This window comes from Sinohyriopsis cumingii, chromosome 1, assembly GCF_028554795.1.
Source record: "Sinohyriopsis cumingii isolate HCF-2022 chromosome 1, ASM2855479v2, whole genome shotgun sequence".
Lineage (NCBI taxonomy): Eukaryota > Metazoa > Mollusca > Bivalvia > Unionida > Unionidae > Sinohyriopsis > Sinohyriopsis cumingii.
Genome location: NC_142961.1, coordinates 170,780,720 through 170,807,458, shown reverse-complemented (window position 1 = coordinate 170,807,458; position 26,739 = coordinate 170,780,720). Strand labels below are relative to the sequence as shown.

General features: G+C 35.6%; 1 protein-coding gene across 1 annotated transcript; it reads left to right on the top strand.

The window, feature by feature from the left end:
- LOC149808378 (solute carrier organic anion transporter family member 4A1-like) lies at positions 1 to 25,906 on the top strand. The gene is made up of 13 exons (XM_089976395.1): positions 1 to 192; positions 7,782 to 7,882; positions 8,570 to 8,895; positions 10,017 to 10,238; positions 10,575 to 10,677; positions 11,486 to 11,607; positions 16,488 to 16,609; positions 17,367 to 17,505; positions 18,248 to 18,443; positions 19,893 to 20,046; positions 20,628 to 20,803; positions 21,760 to 21,824; positions 22,314 to 25,906. Exons 1-13 carry the CDS (start codon positions 10 to 12, stop codon positions 22,538 to 22,540), a joined length of 2,136 nt encoding a protein of 711 aa, XP_089832521.1. The 5' UTR covers positions 1 to 9; the 3' UTR covers positions 22,541 to 25,906.
- The last annotated feature ends 833 nt before the right edge of the window (positions 25,907 to 26,739 follow it).

Genomic DNA, 26,739 nt, shown 5'->3' with positions numbered 1-26,739 from the left:
ATTACCTCTATGCATCGCGTAATGGGAAAGAACATGTTTGATACGGAGTACGAATATATCATATGCCATATTAAACTTGTTCTTCCTGCCAACTCAGAACAAAACATTTATTTGGTTTTGTATATGTACTACGTCTGTTTGGAATTCACACCCTGTGAGATACAAGAAACAACCAGTATGGAAGAAGTAGAGGTAAGAAACTTGATGATTCTCAACCGTAAGCGTGGAGCATAAATTGTACGGTATTTGAACATTAAGCGTGGTGCATTAGTAATGCAGTATTTCAACTGTAAGCGTAGTACAATAGTAACATTTCATGACGTACCAGACATATGTGATACTTTGTGGTTAATGGGAAATTAACATCACGGCCTCTATCTCCATACAAAGAGAACACTTAATGGGAATAGTGACTCCACTGTCTTTCTTTGCAGGGAAATATGGGCTGAGTTGGGATATTAGCATTATGACCCCAGTGTCATGTTTTCAGTGGACCGCCGAAATCAATGGGAAATTAACACTATGACTCAACGCTGTCTTTTTTGCAGTAGAATATGTGGGGTCAATGGGTTATTAAAATTAAGACCACATACTTTAATGTTTCCAATGAAGATGCAGTCAATAGGTCATTTACACTTTGACACCATAGTGTCATTTTTCAATGGAATATGGCGTCAATGGGATATTAACAGTATGACTCCATAGTGTTTTTGAAGGGAAATATCGCGTCTTTGGGATATTGACATTATGACCCCGTTGTGTCATTTTTCAAGGGAATATGTTAGGTCAAAGGGATATTAGCATTATGAAACAATAGTGTCGTTTCTGCAATTAAATATTTGGAGAATGTGATATTAAAATCATGACCCCTTAGTATTAGTGTGAATTGTTCAATGAAATATAGGTATCACTGGGATATTAACATTATGACCTCATGGTGTCATTTTGCAATGGAACATGGGCTAAATGGTATGTTAACATTATCACGCCACAATATATGGGTCAATGGAATATTATCATTATGACCACGTAGTGTCACTGTTACATTGAAATATGTGGTCACTGAGATATTTAAATTATGACTCAACCGTGTAATTTTTCATTGGAATATGGGGTCACTGGGATGTTAAAATTATGACCCAATAAAGTCGTTTTTGCAAGAAAATATGGGGTCACGGGGATATTAATATTATGACCCCATATTATCATCGGTGCAATGAAATAAGGGACCAGAGGGCTAATAACTTTATGACCCAAAATAAGTCATTTTCGCACGGAAATAAGGGGTTTATTGTTTTATAACATTATGGCAATCAGCACTGAAACATATTAGTGTAATTTTTTATATGGAATATTGAGTCAACGGGAAATTAACATTATGACCCAATACTGTCTTTCTTTGCACTGGAATTTGGGGTTAATGCGATATTAACATTGTGTCCACAGTGCCTATTTTACAAGGGCATGTGTGGTAAATGGATCAGCAGACAAATGGCTTTTGGATTACTGGCCTTTTCCAACTCTGAACCCTCTTTCAGAGAAAAAGTTCTTTGGGACATTTTTTGTTGGATTATTGCGCATTGTCAGTCCATATCGTAGATATTTTTTTATTATAGCAGATGGTATTGTATCTTCTAGCAGGGTAAAGATATATATCTTTTATTTTTGTGCGAATAATGTCTTTTTAGATTGCCGTTTTAGATTCCTTTACGAATAACAATTTTAAATATACATTTTTGTATTACGACATACTGTCATTCATACATAATGATAAATAGTAAATACACTGTCAAAACAATACCCAATAGACGATTCATTTCCAACAATGCTTGAAAATAAGTTATGGTGGTTACAGTATCTGAGTCAATGATTTTCCAAGCTTATATCCTTTGGTAGAAAATGCGGAGTGAATGAGTTCCATCCCCAGAAATTTAAACAAGAGGTTTCTGGGTGAGTTGGGTTATTATTTAAAGCTTTTTGTTTTAAACTTTCACGTTTTCAAAATTGTTAACGCTTATGGAAGACTTGTTTGTTTATTAACCGTTGTTTTCCTGCTCATACAGATTGCCAGGTTCTTAACCGAGAACTGAACAAAAATTCAAAAGATATGCGCTCCCCCGTACCTCGCGTTAAAAAACATTCTGGTTGTGCAGTATGTTACCATACGTGTACTAGTTTCCCGTCAACATACCATAACTTCAAAGGTTTGAAAATCTACTATTTACAAAATATCATTAAGTAGGTAGAACGTATTGGAATGTGTTCAAAGTAAAACAAAGGCTTTATGTTGTAACAATGTTCGATAATACTTAACATTTCTCCGATATATGGCCTTTCTCTCTCTCTCTCTCTCTCTCTCTCTCTCTCAATATGGAGGTAAATCATACGAAATTCGATCGCGCGCTTTAAAGTGAAGGTCGGTGCGACACAGCAATAACGAGTATATACATTTCGACTTTGAAGTCAGGTTGGATACAGCTAGCAGCGAACAAATCAATATAGGACATGCGTTTCGCTTGAAGGTAAATTAGATTCAAGACAACTAGGGCGAAACTAAATCTGCTGTTCGTTGCATAGTTTGCATTTGATGTAGACAGCTGGTTTTAACCTGGAGATTTATGAATCTTGCAGTTTATAGGAGTTGATGATTATTCCACTGTATGAAAAATAAGCTCGTTGTAAGGTTTATTAGTATTCTTCTGTTGGAGTGGGATGTTACGTTATCTTCTTTAAACTGTAAAACTAAATGCATTGAAGCTGTGCATCGTACATCGAGTGTCTGTATGTCAAGAAAAGAACATTTATTGTCTATTTCTGTGGTTCTGTGGAGTAAATGGGAGGTAATTTTGGTCCAGACAATTACTGTTTTTATATGTGTAAATGAATGGAGGCAACAAATAAATTAATGGATTTAAGAACAAATGAAAAATTCTTGGATCTTTACAACTAATCAAAGAATGAGACAGGGCTATAATATGCTCACTCAAACACACACACACACACACACACAGATCTTTAAAACTAATCAAAGAATGAGAGATATACTCCCCTACACAGAGAGACAGACAGACAGACAGACACACACACACACACACACACATGGAAACAAATACTCATTCTTGCAAACCAAGATGAGACGAGAGAACGAATGATTTGGCGATTGTGGTCCTAAAATTAAGATATATAGAGAGAGCCTATTCCAACCGTTAGTGAAAATCGCACCCTATTACCCATGAATCATTTTCGCATCAAAATTGCCAGTAAGTTGACTTGGAACAACAATAGTCCTGATTTTTGAAGCCTTGCACTTCACTGCTTTGGTTACAGAGATTATATGGGTGGTATGGATACGTACCGGTAGTTTTGTTTTTAACGAGATGGTAGAGAAGTTAGAGGAGGATTGGGGTAGTAGGAGGATTTACCTTGATTACAAAGGTTTCACTTATACGTCGTCGTCTTTATTTACTTCCTACCCCTTGTGAGAGCAAAAGTAAGTGCTTGTCAGTACATGAGTAAGTTGATTACTCAAACGGTGTGGATTTGGTCGGGATATTGTGTGTGTATTCCAACCCTTTTGCTTGATTCGTAGGCTTATGTGGTTGGAATATTGTGTATGTAATTTCAACCCTTTGGCTTGGTTTGTATGTGTTTGTGGTTGGGATATTGTGTATATATTCAACCCTTTGGCTTGGTTTGTATGTGTTTGTGGTTGGGATATTGTGTATATATTCAACCCTTTGGCTTGGTTTGTATGTGTTTGTGGTTGGGATATTGTGTATATAGTCCAACCTTTGGCTTGGTTTTTAGGTGTTTGTGGTTGGGGGTATTATGTATGTATTCCAACTCTTTTGCTTGGTTCGTAGGTGTTTGTGGTTGGGATATTATGTGTATATTCCAATCCTTTTGTTTGGTTCGTTGGTGTTTGTGGTTGGGATATTGTGTGTGTATTCCAACCATTTTGCTTGGTTAGTAGGTCTTTGCACCAGTAAGTAGATGATTGGGTACTGATCACTCCATCTTTGCTAGCCAATGTTCTGATATATTGACTACATAGACCCTGGCAGATCGATTCGATATTTCAATGCTTTGGGTCTATGAATTTCATTTCAATTTTAAGCCACTGCATCCGATCAAACTTAAGTTGTTCAAATTTTCCTATACAAATGCAGTAACCTTTTTATTATATGCTTATTTTCTTATTCAACCTGAGGTTTAAATATACAAACAAATATACACTACAAGAAACAAAGTAACTGCATTATGATGTATTACAAACTAAATACACAAGCGCAGATTCATCAGTACATAACAACAACATTATTAATCCGCACATAACTCCGCCCAGACACATTTGAACTTAGTCGTGCGCTAGACATAACTTTCAAAAGAAAATGGCGTGTTGGTCTAATTAAAATTGAAATTTGGAGTCTTATTGTGAATGAATACGCAATGCCACTTTTCCATTTGATCTGGAATGAATAGATTTTGCTATTTTTGTCGATTTTACGAAATTTCGTGATTATGAACAGGATTTATTTGTGCCAATTCTACATGAAATACATCGGATTGAAGCAGCGACGGAGAAGCGTGTTGATATCTGCAAGTGTGTTTCTGTGCTGTCATCGAATGTTTGAAATCATAATGTGGGGAAAGTATGAAGTATTTCAATTGCAATTATCACACAGATGCTATGGAATTTAATGTTTATTTCATTTTGAGTGCAGTAAGGAGGATGTAATAATTGCACTTGGAATATAGTCGAAATTAAAGTATAATTTCGAAATGTGTAATCATGCTTGAGAACTCATGACATGGTTCATGTTATTCGGATTTGTAGAACTAAGAAAGTACATTTTGATGAAAATCAGGATGTAAAACTGTAAATATATTTTTTGCCATTCTTATTCCCAGCTAACGAAGACAGTTTATGCCTTGTCACTTACATGTTATTTGTAGGTAATCAGCAATTTTATGAATTCTGGCGCCTATCGCCCGCCTAAATCCGAAATATTGTATCAATAAAGTTAACGCGGAATGTGCCAAAGCAGCTGGCATATGTCAGTCCACAAAACATCTGCTTTAGTTCATTCAGAAACAAACTGAATCAACCAAGACGTAAAGGACTTACTACGTGAGTGTCATGATTGGTTTACAAATCAAAAATGATGGCGTCTGTGCAACAAGATAAGCGGGTTGGATTTGGATTTACAACAGAACACTTATGAATGACTTGAATGACACTTATGAATGACTTGAATGGGAAAAGAATTATGATTAATACGTGCGTGTATAAGATCCAAATATTGGACAAATTAACATAATCCTACTCTAAGTAATGTACCTCATTCTGAACCATAGCTGCTTCTGAATCAACCAAGACGTAAAGGACTTACTACGTGAGTGTCATGATTGGTTTACAAATCAAAAATGATGGCGTCTGTGCAACAAGATAAGCGGGTTGGATTTGGATTTACAACAGAACACTTATGAATGACTTGAATGACACTTATGAATGACTTGAATGGGAAAAGAATTATGATTAATACGTGCGTGTATAAGATCCAAATATTGGACAAATTAACATAATCCTACTCTAAGTAATGTACCTCATTCTGAACCATAGCTGCTTCTGAGACAGCTGAAATATTGCGAATTCGTTAAAATCTAATTCCAAATCTCTTCACCTTTATTATGCGAAATTTTTAAAATCTAATCCAGATCTCTTCACCTGTCTTGTTTCCCGTAAACTGTGATCGATACTTCACTGCCACACTGATTTATGAGTATGGGTCGCTCGAAGGGACTGGAGCTCTAATGGCTGAAAAAAATCTCCAGGAATCTTTGATAAGTCGGTTTCCTCTTTTCATTCATGAGTGCAGAAACCATCTCTTATATATATATATATATATATATATATATATATATATATATATATATATATATATATATATATATATATATATATAAAGACTGATTTTCAAATTGGCCGCTTTGTCGGCCATTTTGACGTCAGAAGGCATCATTGTACGTTAAGGACCAATTAGACATCGTCAAAAGTCTGTCGATATGACGATAGATTTAGTAAAATCAGCAATAATATGATTTTCAAGATGGATGCCATTTAGAAACAAAGAAGGCACAAGAAGTCTTCTGGTGAAAACCCCATCTGTATGACTTTTCATTTAATAGGAACAGCGATAACAAGATTTTAAGATGGCGGCCATAGCGTAAACAAATCTCTGCTACGAGACGGATGACGGACAACAAGCATCTCATAAGATCTTCATTGTCAACAATTATGTATATGAATGTCGTCTCTTGTAAAAGTGAAATTCGTGCTGATTTTTGTCATAAAGGTAGCATGTATGATAAAGCAAATATGCACTCCCTTGCACTTTACATTTCTCTTGTATCTAAAAGTCAGCAAAAATTACACTCCGTAAGTTGTGCAAGTCGCTGAACTATCGGATTCCTAAAATTCTCTTTGACTGGGTAAGCTATAAGCTTCACACGTTTTCTGAAACGAATAAGCTGATGCGGCAGAATTGTCATTCTGATGACGTACTCATGTACGGTCGGTTAAGTAGAGAAGAGATGTGAGCCTCGTTCTGATTCGAAATGAACGAACACTGTCATCTTAACGTATATCCATACTTGGCCGTTTCGATGCGTTCAAAATTGCGTATAAATTAAGAACAAGCTTGCTTAGAATTAGTTCGTACGCTCAGAATCAGAAAGTGTCTGTCTCTCCTTGCACGTAAGAATCGTCTGTGTTCGTAAACCTCTTTAAAGAATAGGTACCTATTAATGTTTGAGATTTTAACGGTAAAGTTAATATTTTTGCAACATTTGTTCTGAGTTCATTATTTTTAATGTTTTAATGTAATGGAATATTTAATTACTTTAAAGAATTTACATTCATATTCATTTATATTTATGTTAAATATTATTGAAAATGACAAATTCTCTACCAACTTCATGTTTAGATTTAATGTGGAAATACAATATTCTTTAAGTAATAGAGAATAATGTTTAGTAACCTATTCCAAATTTGTATCTTATTTTAAATTTAATAAAATACATTTCTTCGAAATGATTGTTTCATTAATGGCAACTATTGAATTTTATACTCTTGACTATAACGAATTTAATCGAGATTTAATTATCTGTATTATATTCTAAACTGCAAAAATTATCCAAATGTATAAAGTTCGTAAGCTCGAAGGAAAATTGTAATCTTATAAGTATTTCGTGCATTTTAAATATAAAAGCTTTATAGATGTATCTCTACAGTGTAGTATTATATATATATTTCAATTATTTAAATAAAATTCGTTCGTTCAGAATCAGAAAGAGTCTGTCTCTCATTGCAGTCGATTCCTACGTACCTCTCGCATCGTCATTTCCCCACGACGTAGCCGTATCTACACCGTTATGAGGATCACCCTTTGTTAAGACAGCATGAACTCTTTCTTCTCTCTCTCTCACCATTGGCAAAAACATTTCTTATTTTATTAGTAATTCCTTCTCATAGAAAGAAATGAGACGAAGGTTATGACATAAAATCCTTTATCATAGCATAATTTAATAGCGGTGAATGAAAGTAAACTGCATCCAAGCAAATAAAATGAAATTATCAACAAGTATTTGAGGAAGCATTCGTTTCAGCACGTTACCAGGTACACAATCGTCAGTATTCGGGAGTTATGTTGTTTATTTATAGATACATTCTATACGTCAAGCAGAATTTACGTGAACACGACTATTTTTTTAAAATAAAGGTATCGGTTTCTCTCACTGGAACGACGCCTGTAGAAGAGTATGGACACACGGTAAAGTTTCAAGAGGATGGACAATATGGATGCTTTTCCCTAAAACCCAGGTAAATGACTTTATGAACTACTGCATCTTTGAATGTATGGATTGTACAGAGGATGTCTGACAACATGTATTGTTTCTTCTGCATTTATGAGTTTGTAAGTTTTATGAAAACCTCCTATTCTTAAATAAACTATCATCAACTGCCAACTAGCAGAACATTATTTGTTGAGACTTTTTTAAAACCTGCATATTTGTTTCGTGAAAATAATGGGATAATTAACAGTTTGCGATATTAGCAAACGACCGAGACAGTAACAACATTATTCCACAACGAGGTGTGATGAAGCTGTTATCAATGCAGCTCCTGTGTTTGTTGGCATTACCATGTCAGCCAAATTATAAATCGCACATTAGTAAAAATTCTGAACATGAAAATAAAAATGAATATGCTGCACGTGCATCTATATAGGACGATCCTTCCGACAGTCTTTTCAGTAAACGATATTTATCGAAATGTACTTTGACTGTCTCCTTTGCCCGTATAAAAAGTTATGAAGGAAAACCATCTTAACATCCACTATAATTCAAATGATCTTGCGGAGATCTTCCTATAAGAAATCTTTTACCGTATTGTAGAAATTAATTTGTGAATTATGTCTTTCTATAATTTCTTTATGCATCCGAATACTTTTTTGGATCAGGAAAAGTCAGAAGCATGTGGTGCTAATTCCATTAAAATGATTTTCAGATATCTACAGTTCTTCAACACTATCAGGTGGCACGTGTTTTGGCAATGTGTTTTCAACTTTTTCGAGGGCTTTCAAGTGAATGGAATAATAAACGCCATACTTCCCGCACTGGAGAAAAGATACGCTTTGTCAAGCTTTCAGTCTGGACTTATTACCAGCAGCAACGAGTTCGGTGCCTTTTTGTGTTATTTCTTCATTGGATATTTCGGGGAACAAAGGCATAAGCCGAGGATCCTAGGAACCGGTATAGTTCTGATGTCGATTGGATGTTTGATCTTCTCTCTTCCACAGTTTATTGGCGGCAAATATGAGTATATTGTTTCCGGTAAGGATGTTCCTCTTTGATATTCACCTGGGAGAGGTCTTTCTCATTCCAGTCCTGTCATTGCTAAGGTTTTCCATGCTCATAGTGTCGAATGGTCAAGCACGAAACATGCCAATATCACAGCGAAGCACAAATTTATGTCTAACTTGCTATCGTCATTAGGAATTATCTTTTCAGTATACGATACTGTGCCTCCCCCATTTGCAAGTATGTTTTGTGGGGTGCTTTTTTGTTGTTATCTCTTACTTTAACCAGACGCAATGCATGAATCGCCATCCATTTTAAATGCAAAAAATTTAGCCTCTCTCTCTCTCTCTCTCTCTCTCTCTCTCTCTCTCTCTCTATATATATATATATATATATATATATATATATATATATATATATATATATATATATATATATATATATATATATATATATATATATATATATATATAAGTGTGTGTGAGAGAGATTTGGATTTTTAACGTGGCTTAAAAAAAATGTTCAGTCATATCGTTACGATGTCTGCAGTGTGACAGTGATGCTTAGCACTGGGGCACGATGTCGCAGGCATTGATCATGTCCCACCTATATACATGATATATGTTGGCAGTCAGCTTGATGACGGACAATACATTTCAAATGTCTGACAACCCTGCATTGTGTTTGTAATCACTTAACGTCTCACCGTTTTGACATTTATAGTATTATTCCGGAGTTTTATATGAATCGGTACATATTAAAGTGTAACTGACATAAGGCAACAGGTTAAGGTCCATTCGGCAGGCGGCCCCACCCTTAATAAATGTGGCAGAAACAACAATATAATTTCCTACAGTATGTTCTGTTCAAAATGATATGGTTAAAAGTTTGGCCTGGAAACGCGTTAATTTCGGGAGTTTCGCAGGGCTTCGCACTATGGCCCACTGCTTCGCACTATGGCCCACTTCTGCGGTTCCCTCTCCCTTGGACATTTCTTTTCGCAGTCCCCCACACACCCGAAACCGCGCTAGCTTAGTCGTTAGAATGTCGGAATCGTAATCTAAGGGTCGCGGGTTCGATATCCGCACTGTTTGGTACCTCGGTGTGTCACTCCCATGTCTCACTTAAAGTAATAATTCTCTTTCCAATTACAGACATATCAAATGCGTCTGACAACCTATGCAACAGACAGAGTTACGTCAACTTATCGAAACGTGAATCTAATATGGGTGAAGCACATAATTCAAATACTGCCATGTATTCCTTGTTTCTGATTGGTCAAATTTTAACTGGAGTCGGGGCTTCACCAATGTTCACGCTCGGCTTAACTTACATAGACGAAAACTGCAAGTCGAAAGTGACGTCACTGTACTTCAGTAAGTAGAATTAGCAGGCTATTCTGTGCCTGCATGCATTATTTTATTCATGCAAATCGCATATTTACGTTTGATTTCTTTCTCTTTTCGCCATTGATCTGTAATGTATTAATTATCCTAGTCGTAATTGACCTAACGATCCTAATATATTATAAAACTGTTTAGCAGAGATAATTTCAATCGGATTAAAAGTAAACAATTAATACATCATCAAAATTGCAAGACCGTCAATAAAAGAGAAAGAACCTGTAAGGTAAATTAGAGGTCAATATTTATATTTATCCATATTTACGTGCATCAGAGCGCAAAACTTAAATAATAATATTACTGTTACAGGTTGGACGTTCTGTTTTGCCGCAATTGGCGTTGCTGTTGGTTACATCGTCGGCGGTCAGGTACTGAGCCTTTTCGTTGACATTAACAGAGTTGACCCATCCAGGTAACTATTTATTGTAGCAAAGAAATTAATAATAGACAGCTTCAGAGCATTTTTGCGATGCCTATTATCTTCAACGGGATGCAAGAAAAGAACTGGTGCATAAAAAGAATGAGGATATTGTTCAGCATGCATTTGCACGTGGATATATAAACAAGTATGCGCTCATGCGCGTGCACGTGTGTGTAATGTTAATATACAGTTTGAATACAGTCTGTCGCATGCAAACGTTTGCTTGAGAACTAGGAAAGAGTCTGAGCTCGAGGGTTTGAAGTCCTTTCCAAGCTCTCCAGCAAAATGTTTACTCATAGCAAACAGCGTAAATAAACTGCATACCATGCCCTAAAAATGATATTGTAAACACGAAACAAACAAACAAAACAAAAATGTACTCAAACAGATGACGTCACACAAACGCTTAACATCAAACAAACCTAATAAACCCAGTAATATAATAACTTGTGATTGTGTGTATATGTGTCAATCAAAAGGTTGTTATTTTTATTGTCAGTATTATATATCTAGAGATTGGTATCTAATATCTGAATTTTTTTATACCAAAATAACGGAATTTACAATCTGGGGAATGAGACTCAAATTTCTTTTTGTCTTCATGGTTCTATTCCGAATGAGTTATGGGATACAAAACTTGTTTCTCTTACCTTTATCTATAACAAAAGACTCACACACTCAGTATAGACTAACTGAAATTTATCGTTCAACAACGTAAAGGAAATCATAATCTACTAAATAGAGAGCATTTTAATATTTCTATAACTGTTTGACCTAATGAAAGCCTGACCCATTTCAGTGTCCATTTAACCTCCATGGATCCCCAGTGGGTTGGAGCTTGGTGGATTGGTACAACCATTTCTATCGGAGCTTTTCTGCTCGTAGCCTTTCCAATCCTTGGTTATCCGAAAAGACTTCCAGGTACGATATTTTAGCTTGCTTTACAGCCTGAAATGCTGCATATCCTCTTCATTATTCGCAATGAATTCATAGTGAGAGGTCTTTAGACAAATGTTAATGTAATCGTGAGATAGTTTTTAAATAAAATTATTTTCTCTATCGATTGACAGTAAAAGCTTTGCGATGATGCAATGGGAAATAATTTGTGTTCAATATTTTCTAAAAAGATCGAGAGAATAGTAATTTTCTTGTGGGTATATTACGTATCCACAAGGCATTGGACTACATTGTAAAGTCCATTATCAAACTTTCGGACGACTGGAAATAGTTGGGATGAATCGGATAATGACTTGAGTGAACAGTGGCATTTCTAGAATGGCTTTCAATTTATTAAGCCTTTGCTCTAACGTATAAATGCATGATGAGCGGAGCCAAAGAGTCGGTCAGTACACATGCAACATCTGGATAAGCGATGTGTCGGGGAGTAATATTGTTTATTCGTACATATTATACATGTTTGAGGGGCATGGTGTAGGTTATGATAAACATAGAATTCCAACAATCTGGATTCCAGGCACATTGTACTGCTTTTGTGTGAAAAATTTAAAACCAAATTTGCAAGATGTTGCAGTGTCATGTTCCTTACATTTCTGATAAATTCTTCATGCCGATGCTCTGTTTTGGCGAATATTCACCTGCTTTCAACAGGTATTTTGGAAAGTGGTAGTCCTGGTATGTTTCTACTGGTAGTTTCACCTTAAGCACTAATAACGTTTCTCCTGCAAATACATTAAATGGTTATATTACATTAAGATAACTTTCTTTGTTATTCTGAATCCAGCTCTCCCTGAAAGAAGGAAAAACATTTTTCTATCTACGAAGGGAAGCAACTCTTATAAGTTATCTCCCATTCAAACCCCAATATCGCTAATGGTATATCAATTTTACACTTTTGTTCCGCGTGCTAGGATATCCTCCACACAATCCAATTAATTCTATAAAGTTATATACAATAAAGTTTAGTCGTCCACGTTTCTTTTTCAGTAACACATTAAGTAAAACATTTTATGCATACAACATTTTGGTCATATTCGGTGAGTTTATTTCAATTATATGTATGTAGTAAAGGACACTTAGGAAACGTGTCTGCTCTGTACTAGTTGCTTTTAATCACACACGTGTAAGGTGTCTGAAATGTGGACAGAGAATGCATGGTCTATTCTCCTTAGAAAACAGTTCAAGGCCAAAAAAAGAGCAATATCTATTTCTTCTCAACATGAGGTACTGAGCCTACGTACCACTTCATAATCTCTGACAGGTCTCATTGGGAAGCCGAGATACCCCCTCAACCACACCCCAACCCCAAGAGTATTCCAAAGACAACGTCAGATCATAATGTAGTTGGAATGAGAGACGATTACAACTAAGAGTTTTAATCGAGACGATTACAACTTAGAGTTGTAATCGTTCATGCTTTCTTTAATAAATAAGGCTTTCTCGTCGAGATTGTCGACAACAGAACAGAAAAGTTTTAGATCCGCTCACGAAACGTTTTATTTCTAAGTCAAATAACACACTACCTATGGGGACTGAGGATAATGATTCGTACCTATATCCTCCCGTAAGGTGTGAATATGTAATACTCCGTTCGTGCACGATAATGTTTTTGCCAGACGTGTGTATGTATTATTCAACTTGTACGGACATAGGGATGCAAGGTGTATACCATGTGGTCAGTCATCAGCTAGACGAAGGAGATGAAATGGAAATGCCTGAATTATCCGATAAGGCAATGGAACGGACCGAATTGAGCTTTAAGGCAGCTATAGAAGAAATATATCGTATACTATCTGCCTCCGAAGGTACGCTTTCACTTACCGTCTTTCCTATATTCAAGGTCTCTGTTGATGTCGATAATGACAAGGATAGTCCATCAGTTATAATATTGCCTCAGCCTTCATTTCCGTCAGCCACTTGCCAGCTAGCGTCTCATCTTATTTGTATAAGTCGCCCTCGGATGGAGAAATTAAAGAATTGCATTGTGTAGCCCAAACCATATTCAAAAGTGTACGTGTGCAAGATATACGACAATGGTTGCTAGGATAGTCGACGTGCACGTTACACGAGGCATCGGCTATGTAAAGAATCAGAAGTCTCAAACATGCCGTTAAACACTGCATCCCCTTCTCCAATATCATCTCTGCAAGAACTACAAAAGAAACTTCCAAAGTGAGTGTGTTCCGGAAAATGTGTTTCTAAAAATCCGATTGTGTTTTACTGTCAGGTCCTTTTGGTGTAACGTATCACTGGAGCAGCTTATGGAAACTTGAGTTTTCATCAAGGAGATACATAACAGTGGACTATTTTATTTAACAGTTGTATTTGCTATCTTACTTCCAATCCTTCGTTGACTTATGCTAACAATATAAACAATAGCGGTAGACCACCAACTCCAGTCAAAACAAACCTCTGGAACCCTAGAAAAATTACCTTTTGACACTGATTGACATAAACACAAGAACCATCGAACTGTAAGAAATCAATTTTTAGTGTACCCAGTGACAGTTCGATGGATGTGTTTTCTAACAATAAATTATTTTGTTTGACGGCCAAATTATCTTGATTTGTAAACTGGATAACGAAGTTCCTTGGTAGGACGGCTTTGACTGAACTCAATTTTTCAAAACAAATCTTAAACATCGTTGGATTTGCTCCTACTAGGAAAAGAACCCCTTGGTCACCAAGTCATACCTATAAATTTACTTCACACTCCTATCGAATGCATTGACTCATCCTCTATGCCACAGCAAGGACAAAGCAGAACGACATGTTAAAAACGTTTCATTTTTGAATAATAGTTAATTGACTCTGAAAGTCAAAGTCTTCAAAAGCACAAAGACCAATCCAGGCTCCGATGTCAGAGCGACTCCCATTAATATTATTATGCATTTGTTGATCAGCGGAAAGAAATTTTGCTTGAACAGTAAAGTGGCTAGAAAATGTATGTTTACTTATAGAATCTCCTGAAGTACGGAGAAGAAGCCAAGAGCACACATTATTGGCGTGGAAGCCTGGCATGTTAGGTGCATTGAACGACATAGAGTTGACAGAAGATGGAAAATTGAACGACCGACAGAAGAAGAAAAAAAAAAAGAATGGCGGAGTTTATAACTGATGAATTGTTAACACTTTGACATGTGGTTAAAAGACAAATGTCGCTTGGACTATGTAGATGTAAGCTGAGACAGAATTGATGTAATACCGTGTCCCATTTGATGACTAACGCTAAAGAGTATTAAACTAACATCAAAGATACTAGATTCTAAGTGCGACGTGTGGTAGCCGTACCAAAATTAGCAGTGACATCAGTCAAACGCTGACTCCAACAGTGGGAGAGGCCCATCACGCAATTTAGGATATAGTGCTGGAGCTGGAGGTGCAGTAGCAGCAACAACAATGTAAACACCCAGAGCAATTCTTAGTCCCTCAAGGGGAGAGCTTGGAGCTAAATGCTGATTCGCCCAATTTTAGGCTATCGATTTCAATTAATCCATCCGGTGCAGATGGATGTTGACGAACGAAGCCATCCAGTTATCTCAGAAACATAAATAATACTTAATCACTGCCAATAGTATATTTATGCGTGTAGGTTTGATTGTTTGTTTGCATGCATTCAACAACAACAACAAGCACCGATCCGGTGGTCTAGTGGTTAGAGCATCCGCCTCGTATGGGGGAGGTCATGGATTCGATCCTCGACCGAGTCATACCAAAGACTTATAAAAATAGTCCTAACAGCTGCCTCGCTTGGCGCTCAGACTGGTCGGCCAGGTGTCAGGATAATGTGAGTGGGTGGGACATCATGCTACATGTCTGCGGCATGATGCCCCAGTGCTAGACATCACTGTAAACTGCCACACTGCAGACATCGTAGTGATATGACTGAAAAATTGTTAAAGCTACGTAAAAAAATCCAAATCACACACATACCCTTTTCAGGAACGATAGTATGTTTGTATATGAGTATGCACTCCTACCCTTTTTCCTCCTTACACTCCATGCATGATAGCGTATAAATATTTGTTAGTGCACAATGTGTGTGAATATTCCTACTCTTTTCTCATCAACACAGTCGTGGATTTCTATTGAAAATAATTACTACCTTGTTTTGTGCCTGATTTATCTTTTGTTCCGTACACTCCATGCATGATAATACGTAATTATTTTTTGGTGTTAGTCTGTGTATATTCCTACCCTTTTTCTCTTCTTACACTTCTCTTTATGGCTTATAAGGATGGTAGAGGTTGTATGTTTGTTTTTATGGAAGTGGTATGAAAGTTATAGAGGGAAAGTGATAATAAAAGAACTTTTTAATTTGTGTACGTAATGGATTTAACTTCTATCTTATTCGTGTTGTTTTACACCGTAACCTTGTGTGAGTTAGTGTAGGTGATGGTCAGGAAGACTTTGTGTTGGTCAGTAAGTGATGTTCAAGGTTAGTAAGTGCAGTGCTTATACATAAAGGTACGCATTACGTTAAATTCTCATAAGCGACATTGAGCTGTACTCAGATTACTCCAGAGGAATTTTTAAAACTAAATTTCCCTTGTACCATGGTGTCGTTTTTGTACTTTAGGGCCAGATAAAACCGTATTTGTATGAAGGGAAATGTCATTTAAGGATCAATGTTACATTCCGTTTACACACCAAGTGTGATACTAATGTTACACCTTTGTACTAATGTTAAATTCCCGTTGTTCCCCAATGATCATATTATAATAAAGGCACAATGTTAATTTCGCCGTGTACCCCACGTGCCATATATGTACCCATGTGATGTCGTATACTAACTACATTACCACCAAAAGCTGAAATTCATCCGTCAGATTGTGTATTTTCAGGATATCAACAGCTGCAGCAGATGCGCCAGTCAGAGGCACACACGGGTACCGACAACGGGGTTGTGACACAAGCCGGTTTTGGAAAATCCATCAAAGACTTTCCTAAGGCTCTTCTAATATTGGTATGATTGAACGACATGTAATTAATAGTATTTATGAATTAAAGATACTTTCGGGTATTACTATTCGAACCGTGTTAATGTTTCCTGTTTAACTCTCTTAACGTTGTTTATTACAGTTCAGAAGGTTCTCTTGAAATCTTTTCAGACCCGAGCCTTGACTATTTGTAGTTGCCTTAACATTTGTCAGTGCGGAGCCTTTTGGTAATGTCAATTCAGCTTCCAATAATAATTACACGATAGTTTATCAAAGCAACAAATAGTGAGAAATGGAAATTAAGTTGTTAATATATTATTATATTGTACCCCATCCCATTGTGTTGTATAAAAATATGGTAGAGTAGGTTTAAACTTAACCAGTAAATACTTGAAGCCAAGCACGAATTTTATTTCTACCCAAATCGACCACATTAGTCATTGTATATTGCAGATTGGTAAATGCACATACAATTGGTACATTTAGTTTTATGAGATGGGTACCACATAAGTTAACTAAACAATTTATTTAATTTTTCGGAGTACGCAAAAACAACTTCCTACCATCATATACTTTTCAGGTCAAAACTTCAACTATGGAAAAAGATATGCTAAGTAATATACTTGTATTTTGATAAATGAGTCAAAGACTCATTTTCCCTTATTACTAGATATGAACGTCATAAGAATACCCGACACAAGAAGTTAAAACCATTTAACTAAATTTAATGTTGATTGTGGTAATGCCTAACACACACCTGTAGATTCTCGTATCGTTATCCAGTTGCGGAATACCCCATTTTTGCTAGTTTCCCTCGCTGGCACGATGGAAGTCCTGGTCATCGAAGGGCTGGCCACATTCGGGATGAAGATTTTGCATCAGAGATTTAATGTGGACCTTCCTACTGCTGGCATGGCCTTTGGTAATATAAACCTATTTTTTAATTTTATTAAATAAGTAAATAAATAAATAAAACTAAAAGGTTGTTCAACGCTAAATGGTCTTTAATAACTTTAAAAATACATAAAAGTCGTTGAATCGAATAATCACTCTTGAAACTCATTTTGGTATTTTATATTCAAACCTGATACGAACGAGGAGTTTAGTCGTCAAACAATGAAATCAAAAACCGCATAAAAGATTTCGAAATAGTAGGAAACAAATTACAGGCCAACAGGGCCTGCCTTTGTCAAACTGGTTCGATTTGACCCAATCAGGCTGCGCGCTCACAGGGGCCGCACGGATTAGTAATTTTTAAAAATATATCTATAGAGAAAAAGTAACTTTAAAGCGATGGGAGAAAATTTTAAGTTCAATGTCATATAAAACTTGTTTAAAATTTTATGTTAATATGCCGTGGTCACAGGGGGCCCCGAGCGTAAATCGGGGGGGGGGGGGGGGGGCCAAAATGATCCAAACCGGGCCCGCATTTGCTAAGGCCGTTCCAGAGGCCAAACGATAAAACTGAAGGGTATTATGAAACCAATTTCGGGACATCATCTTAATCAATATAGCAAAGCTATACATATTAAACGAGAAACGTGATTACTAAGTGATAATTTGAGCATGCGAAATGAAGCGATTAGCTGGATATAATATCCATTGTGCATGCTATATTACAATTTGATATCAAATATAAATAATGTAGTTTATCTTTTGCTCAGGGATCGTGACATTCATTGGCTCTAGTGGGGGAATGTTGCTAGGTGGATATCTGGTGAAGCGGTTCCAACTAAAGTATCGCGGGATAATGCGGATGTGCGGCAGTTTTATGGTGATCTCACTGCTGTTGTCTCCAACCTTCCTATTGTACTGCCCCTCTCCGTCTATTCCTGGAGTATCTGTACTCTATCCCGGACAGTAAGTTATCTATCACAAGGCAATACACTGTTTTAAGTCTTGGTGTGAACTAACAAAACGCTTCTGGTGTGTTTTATAACAATAAACACCGCCCTCCTTCATTGATTTGAATAATATACTTGCAACATCCATGCATATTTTCTAACTTCAGAATATCATTTCCTTCAGGAATTTTGTGTTATATCGTTTCTGCAGGAATTTTTCTGTTTTTATTTCTATTCGTATTTCTTAACAACTATGCACGTTACGTAGATTAATGGACTTTAGAAGATAACTAAGGGCCTGTTGGTACATGGTGTTATGGGTATATTGCCATTTTTAAGCACACGATATATAGCATTTAGTATATTTTTTATATATGGAAGAACCCGGGAAATAGCCTTTAATAACCACCGACCCAGGGGAAGCTTTTCGAGACATTAACGTTGGCCAATCCCGAGACTAAGGATTCACTGGACAGTTTATCTGGCGAATTTTCATCCGACAATGACCAATTGCAGAAAAATGAGAATTTTACACTTAAGATTAAAATTTAAAAAATAATGATTTTTTTTTTTGTAGAAAGCATGCATGTGAGATTTTGACTTCGACAATCAGGTTAATTCCTTGAACAACTGGTGGCTTTTATACTAAACCAATTCTGCCACCAACCCCTCTTTTTATATTCATTTTGACAGCAAAGCGCTGTTTTGAATATTTTCATGTAACAAGGCAACTTAAAGAATAAGTATGCATGAATAAAGTTCACTAGTACTATAACAAATCAACAAACTTTTCATCACTCCTCAACTATCTCGAATTTTATATATTTACCTCTGTAGCAGACACACTTAAGTACGTAAGCCTAGTCAGCTGCTCATTTGCAGCCCAAGTTACGCATTTGATCTCCAATGCTAGTCTAACTGTGACAGGCAGTCACCAAGCAAGCCATTCCATTTTCAAGCCTAACTCAAAGTAAATCTAAATCATTTTACAGATTTAGCTTCTGTATGAATTTATAAATGCTAGGTTTATGATAATTAGGTTAATGTCTTGTACCTTAAACATTAGGACTATCCAGTGAGACCCAAAACTCACAAGGACAGAGGTAAGATGTCAGTCGTCTTTACTAGCGATCGCATTAGGCCACTCAGCCACATAGACAATAAAGAACATATGCCACAAAATATGCTTATTAGACTGAAATTTCCAATTCGGTATTTGTTTCTTGACAATTTTATTAAAATTATTATTTAAAATATTTTGTCTTTGATTTCTGTCCCAGACCTTGCCAGTCATTACTGAATGTGTAATGTTACGCAACTCTTCCTACAGGGTTCAAAAGGAAAACTAAAGATATTAGGATGATATAGGGAAAAATTGATATGGGAACAGTGATGTTTTTATTTCTTTGGTTGTTTTGTTTTGGTTTGTTATTTCTGCTGACTAAAACGTTTTCACTCTATAAAGAAACACTTACGAGGGATTGTCGTCTACATGCAATGAGGAATGCGGCTGTACCACCGCTAGTTTTGAACCGGTATGTTCTGGCAGGGAAGAGATGATGTTCTTCAATCCATGCTTCGCTGGTTGTAGTCTGGTGATGCAGGCGAATGGAAGTAAGGTAGTTGAAATTCATATAACATTCTTGCCTACTGTTTATAGCTGCAAAAATGTAGAATCTACACACATTTATTATTGTCGTAAACAAGAAAAAAATATACATCACAAAATATGTTGCTCGTTTGACTGAAACTCTGTGCTTGGTATTTGTTTAATGATACCATTTTTTAAACAATATTTTGTGTTTAAATTTTGCCCCTGACATCCTCGAAAGTTAAGTGTTTACTATGGTACAACGCATGTTCGTAAGAGATACATCGTGTACATTCAGATCTTCAATGGAGACTTTATGTGGGTCAGAATTTGTCCTTTGAGTTATCGGTTGCTAGGATATTCTAGATACAAAGCTTAATGAAATTTTATGTTGGGTCATGTAGAAATCATTCAAGTGATGCCATTGATGTAGAAATCATTCAAGTGATGCCATTGATGTAGAAATCATTCAAGTGATGCCATTGATTCGAGTTATTGATGTTCATTTTATCGTAGTAAATGTAGAAATCATTCAAGTGATGCCACTGATTCGAGTTATTGATGTTCTTTTATCGGATTACAGTTACAACGTTCTTTTTATACTTCCAGATGTTCAGGGACTGTACATGCTACAGTGAAATGTATACCAATATAACAAACCCCTACATGATGAGTGGGGTGTGTACAAATCCATGTGACTGGTTGTACGTGTACTGTGTACTAATATTTTTTATTATGATCATAACCTTCGCTACAATGTCACCAGGGACTACAGCTACATTCAGGCAAGCATATAATAGTGCTGGAAATTTAATCGAACTTTTCTATGAACAAAAATCCCAATATCTTGGTTAGCATTTGCAAAATAAAATGTGTATGTCAGACATGTCTATCCACCTTTGAAATTTTTAGAAGCCAGGAACAATATTTTTTGTAAGTTATGTCTAAATCGCGTACTTGACCTTAACGCATAATTAGAAGTCAAATGTTTCCTCTGATGGTAAAAGAAATTACCGTTTTTTTATTCTATGAAATAAAGAATATCTTTTGTAATCTTACTTACAAATATTTCAAAGAATGCTGTACGATTATCCAATGTAATGAATAGATTTAAATGACAAGGTTGAGCAAAATGGCAAATGATGCATGTTGCATTAAGGTACAGAAAATGGTTTCCTACGAATCTCACACACAATGCAAGTTGCTTTAAAGTAGAGGAAACCGTTTTCTACCAATCTCACACACGATGCAAGTTGAATTATCGTCCTACCAATCTCATACACGATGCAAGTGGAATTATCGTACATGAAATGGTTTCCTACCAATTTCACACACGATGCAAGTTATAATATGGTAGAGGAAACAATTTCCCGCTCATTCATTTTCTATATCCATTTTACTATGAACCTATTCACTTTTGTATGTTGCATTTATTACATAATTTTATGATATCATTCTAGTGTGTTTTTATCTAAATAACCATTTTATTCAAAGAACGTTTTAAGGGAATTAGGTAACAGACAGAACTTAGTTTTGTCCTTTGGCTAATTAAAAGATTATTGTATGTGTGTATGAAATAACAATACACCCGAGTCAATTAAATAAAATATTATAAAAATTTATTGAATATGTCATGCATTTCATTTTCCGTCATATAGCTTCATTAGTCGACTTTCTTAGTATCCATGAGAGAGAGGAGTTTTAATTTTATCATGGATATCTTGTCAATTTTCTGTTAAAGGTGTGTACCAAATGAACAGAGATCAGTGGCCATAGGAATAAGTGTTTTGATTGTGCGATTACTGGGTAAGAAATATTTTTGATAGAAATATTACAACAGTGTTTCTTTGGCATGTCATGATATTTGACACACGAACATTTTCAATGTTTTTTTTATTATAATTTTTTTTTATAACCGCAATATCTCGCAATACAATAGATAATCTTTTCCTCGATACATTCAAGTTGTCACATTACAATAAGCTCCAAATATCAACGTGCACAATCTATATGTATGAAGTTAAGTTCTAGTCAAAGTTTTTGCCATATCGTATTCAGCGTTAAATGTTTACTTCGATATATTCAACATTAGATTCAGATCTACTGCTGTTAGTATGACGACAATAATTATTGTGCAAAATGTATGGTCGCATGCACAGTTATTGTGGGAATGTATTATTTTAAAGAGACACGCATTGCTGATATAAAGATGTAGTAATTTCGCCAAAAAATAGGAAACGAAGAGCCTTGTTGTTTTTAATACAGTAAGAATATTGATGCATTTAATATTTTCAGGTAAAACTCCTGGTCCAGTTTTACTGGGAACCATCATTGATAGCACGTGCCAGGTCTGGGAAAGCAAGAATGGAGGTGACATCGGCGCGTGCTGGGTATACAACAGTTTCGATATGGGCGTTAGATTAATGATCTGGTGGATTGCTCTCAAAGCCACAGGAGCAATTCTTTTTTTAATAGCATCATTTATACATAAACCACCTGGAGAAAATGTACAGGATGATTAGAAAAATACATTCCAAGAGTAATACCGATCGATAATCTGTTTTGATGAAGGAACTACATTGAGAGGGTATTAAACAATTTTTTCTGATAGACGTTCATATAAATAAAGGTGACACACTCTTATCTGTTGAAATTGCATCGAGCACTTTGATAAAACATACTGTAAAGTAAAAGAAACATGAGGACGGAAACCGACCAATGGTCTATGGTACGGTGTTGCAGGAAACACTCAGAGAAAGGATTGAAGTTGTGGAAAATACTAATTTGTTTCTTATTTGTTCCATTTCTAATTATAACAAAAGTAAAACAGAAGAACGCATTTTAAAGATGTTTTTCTTTTAGTACTTCAGGTTAGGATTTCTGTTATCAGTAAGTTTACTGGGGATTGATATGTATGAATGTGATAGCTGGGTAGATTGGTAATTACTATACATTCGCAGTCTAAACTATTTTTAAACAGAATTTGATGCTTTAGAATATAGATACACATTAGAATATGGATTCCTGATGAGCTGTTAAAGAAAAGATTTCAAATATGCATGCTAGAATGACTCACCTACCCCACAAGGCACGATATTTGGTGGTCACAATTTTAGAAAAATCATACTTTTATTCGAATTTAATATGGAACATTGGTAACTACATCTGTAGCACATTCATTATGTTTATAATTTCTTTTTACCTCACCTGTGCCCCACCCCTCCAAAAATAAAATTCGAGCTTATGGAATGACACTGACATATTTGATCATACTTGGCAGAAACGTTCCTTATGACATGTTCTTCAACAATAATTTGTTCATGGTGGTCACCATAAGAACGGTGCGTTTTCTATACCAACCATATAGAAACCGTTTCTGTAAAGTCTTTAGAATAGCAGTGTTCACTTTGATCAGAGATGTTATAAATGTTTCTTAGGACCAGCTGTATCAAAACTGTGCCAAGAACGTCTCTCCCAACAACGGCGTAACTTACTAAGGAACCATGTGGAAACATATTTTTGATTTCTGAAGAACGGATTAGCCAATTATGATCAAAATTGTTCATGAATATTTCTTAGAGTACGGTCTATAAAGAAACGTGTCCTGGGTGGCTCAAATAGTAAGGTGTCTTTCTTATCAACCATATGCAAAGCCCATTGTCAATTTCTTTAGAACGCCTTATCCAAGTTTGATTAATCACGGTAGTAATGTTTCTTTTGCCATGCTTGAAAAAAATTGTGTTAGGGCTGGCCACCCAAGAAACGGTATAACATAATCAGCAGTCATGTCGTGCAGAAACTATGTTCCACTCTTCTTTAATAGGACTGAGTGAGTTTTGATCAAAGTAGTAAGAAATGTTTCTTGGGACATGCTTGCTCAAAACTTTGTTTAAGATGGTTCCCATAGCAACCATATTGAAATCTGTTTTCGACTTCTTCTACCAGAATTGTTCATTTACAGATGTCTGTCAGCAGTTTATCTAAGCCTGACCCTAATTTTAACATTTCCGTAGTTTATCAGCCTAATACTGACAGCTGTACTGTCTAACATCAACAGTTTTGAAGAATCACAGAATATGCCGATAGTCATATCTGATACAGATGATGAGTAATATTTAGCTTATTTCACATTCTTTCTATACCAACCACAGTCTGCATTAATACTTTTACAGATGCTTACATTGGATGCAGTATAACATTCTTAGTGATACAGTGCATTTACGTTCCTGATAAATTATTACGTCTCTAAAACGATGGGGTTTTGTTGACAAATTTTAACAGACCGTTCAAATCATTACTTTTAACCGTTGCTTACATTTCTTGTGGAATTTCTAGGAGAAACTATGGTGAAATCATTGCAGAAAATATGTCTGTTCTCCAGATGGACTAAGCCAACATCAATACGAACTTGCTAGGAATATTTCTTGGACTAAGTTCTATCAAATTTGTCTATGGTGGTTATACTATCATTCTTGTCGCTTCGGCGGTAACCATGTGGAAAACCAATTTTCAATTTTTTCATATAGACGAGTAAATTTTTGACCAATCTTTCAATAGTTGCTTCAAATGAAATTTTCTGTAAGAATCGGCACTGGGATGGCTTTCTCTGTCCACATTTTGGCTCCATAAGAACCACACAAAAAAAATCTGTTTGGAACTTGTTCATGTTAACGGGTAAGCTATTTAGAGTAAACTGGGTAGGAATGTCTTTGGTTATCCCATATCAAGTGTTTGTGCAGGCTGGCTTCCTTAGCGACATCGTTACTTTCATATCAACCGGCTGAAAAAGATTATAAACATCCATAGCACGATTGAGCTAAACCTGATTAAACTTTATAGGACAGTTAATTTAACATGTCTAACAGGATTTGTTTCCCGCTTGCCAACAGTGTAGTTTCTAATTTATTCGGTGGAAAACCTATTTAACTTCTCCAAATAGGATGAACCAATTCTGATCTAAGTTTGTAGGAATTGTTCATAGGACACATTGAAGCAGAATATGTTCTAGATGATTCTCCGACCAATAATATGGTTTCCATAGCAACCAGATGACGATAAATCTATATGGACTTTTTACCCAAATGGCTGAGCCAATTTTTAACAGACAGTATTAGGACACGCTCTATCTGACTTTCTGGTCTAAACTTTACTATGGTGCAACTTCTGTAACAATTAGGTAGAAAATCTGTCTTCGACTTCTTCGATCGAGTCTTATCATGACAATACAGTATATACTTCTGCTGACTGTACTCAGAATTGAAATTCATTTAAACACTATCTCAAATATATAGTTTTGTAGGGTTGGAGGCTGGCAGTTACCTGGCCACCATAAGGATCGGTCGCACTAAACTTAAAAAGAACACATTTAAGGTTTTATAAGCGATATATTTGGAACCTGTGTGATACATTTAAAAAATTTCCGTGAGCTCAGAAAATGTTTTACAAGCAAATCTTTTTTGATACGTTTAAATGTTGCATAGCAATGCATAACAATTCTATAGCTGAAAATTTTGAAAACTGTATTTTCTTATGAAATTTTCAAAGCTATTTTTTAAAAATAAAAATCTCCTTAAATATATTTATTAATTTAGAATTGTTTAGATGTGTGATTCTTTTTTAAAAAAGGGTTCTAAAATGAATAATAATTGTGTATTAGAGGTTTCAAAATGTTTTGGATATATACATTGTGTGTGAACATTCTAAAAATTGTCTGGTGACAGATTCGTTTACATGTACGTGGACAGGTGCTTATAATTTTAAAACCTTTTATGTGATTTACGTGTTACATAAACCAGACAAATAGCATGTAGTAATTAACATGCATGTACGCCCTTTATATCTGAGAATGATACTCGTGGGTAAATTTATGTACATAACCTATCAATTAACACGTGTTGGTCTTTCTTTGTAATTAGGTTTTGATATGGTTTTTCAGTTCTGAAGATCTCTTGTGTTCTATTTTGTAATACAGGATTATAAGATATCATGTGCTCTGTTTTGTAATACAGGTTTATAACATCTTTTTTTCCCCATTTTAGACAACGTCTTAAAGATATATTAATAAATGATTAGAATTCATCTGTAAAGGCATATCACAATAATAAGTCTTATGATATATTTTCCGTTCGGTTTTATACATCCATTTCTTTACCTACAAGATGCATTAAGCAGACTCCGTTGTTCCGCTTATGATTTGGCTATAGAGAAAGGACGGCATAATGGTACCCCCACTCCGCCAAATCAACATATATTTATGTTATGCGATAAAAGCCAAATAGAAGATGCATATCACTTTGTTGTAAAATGCCCCTTTATGCAGATCTTAGAAACAGATTCATACCAGATATGATTTACCAAAAAAAAACATCTGAAGAAATTTTATTTTTTCTGATGAAGTCTAAGAACCACTCATAATATCTCAACTTGCATAATCGTCTTTTCATCATTCCACACAAGAGATCAAATGTACACTTAACTCTATTATTTTTCTACTATTCTTCCGTTTCATATTCCAACATATTTCTATTTTTTTCTTTCCTTTCCACCTCACTGTGTTAAATTTATTTGTAATTTGGCGCCCTGCATCGTGGCAATATTGCTGTATAATTGCCATATTATGGACCTTTTGACCAGCATTGGCAATAAACTATTTTTATTGTCATTCTCATTGTCATACAGAAGATTTATCTGAGAAAACCTCAGGCTGATACCCTCATCCATT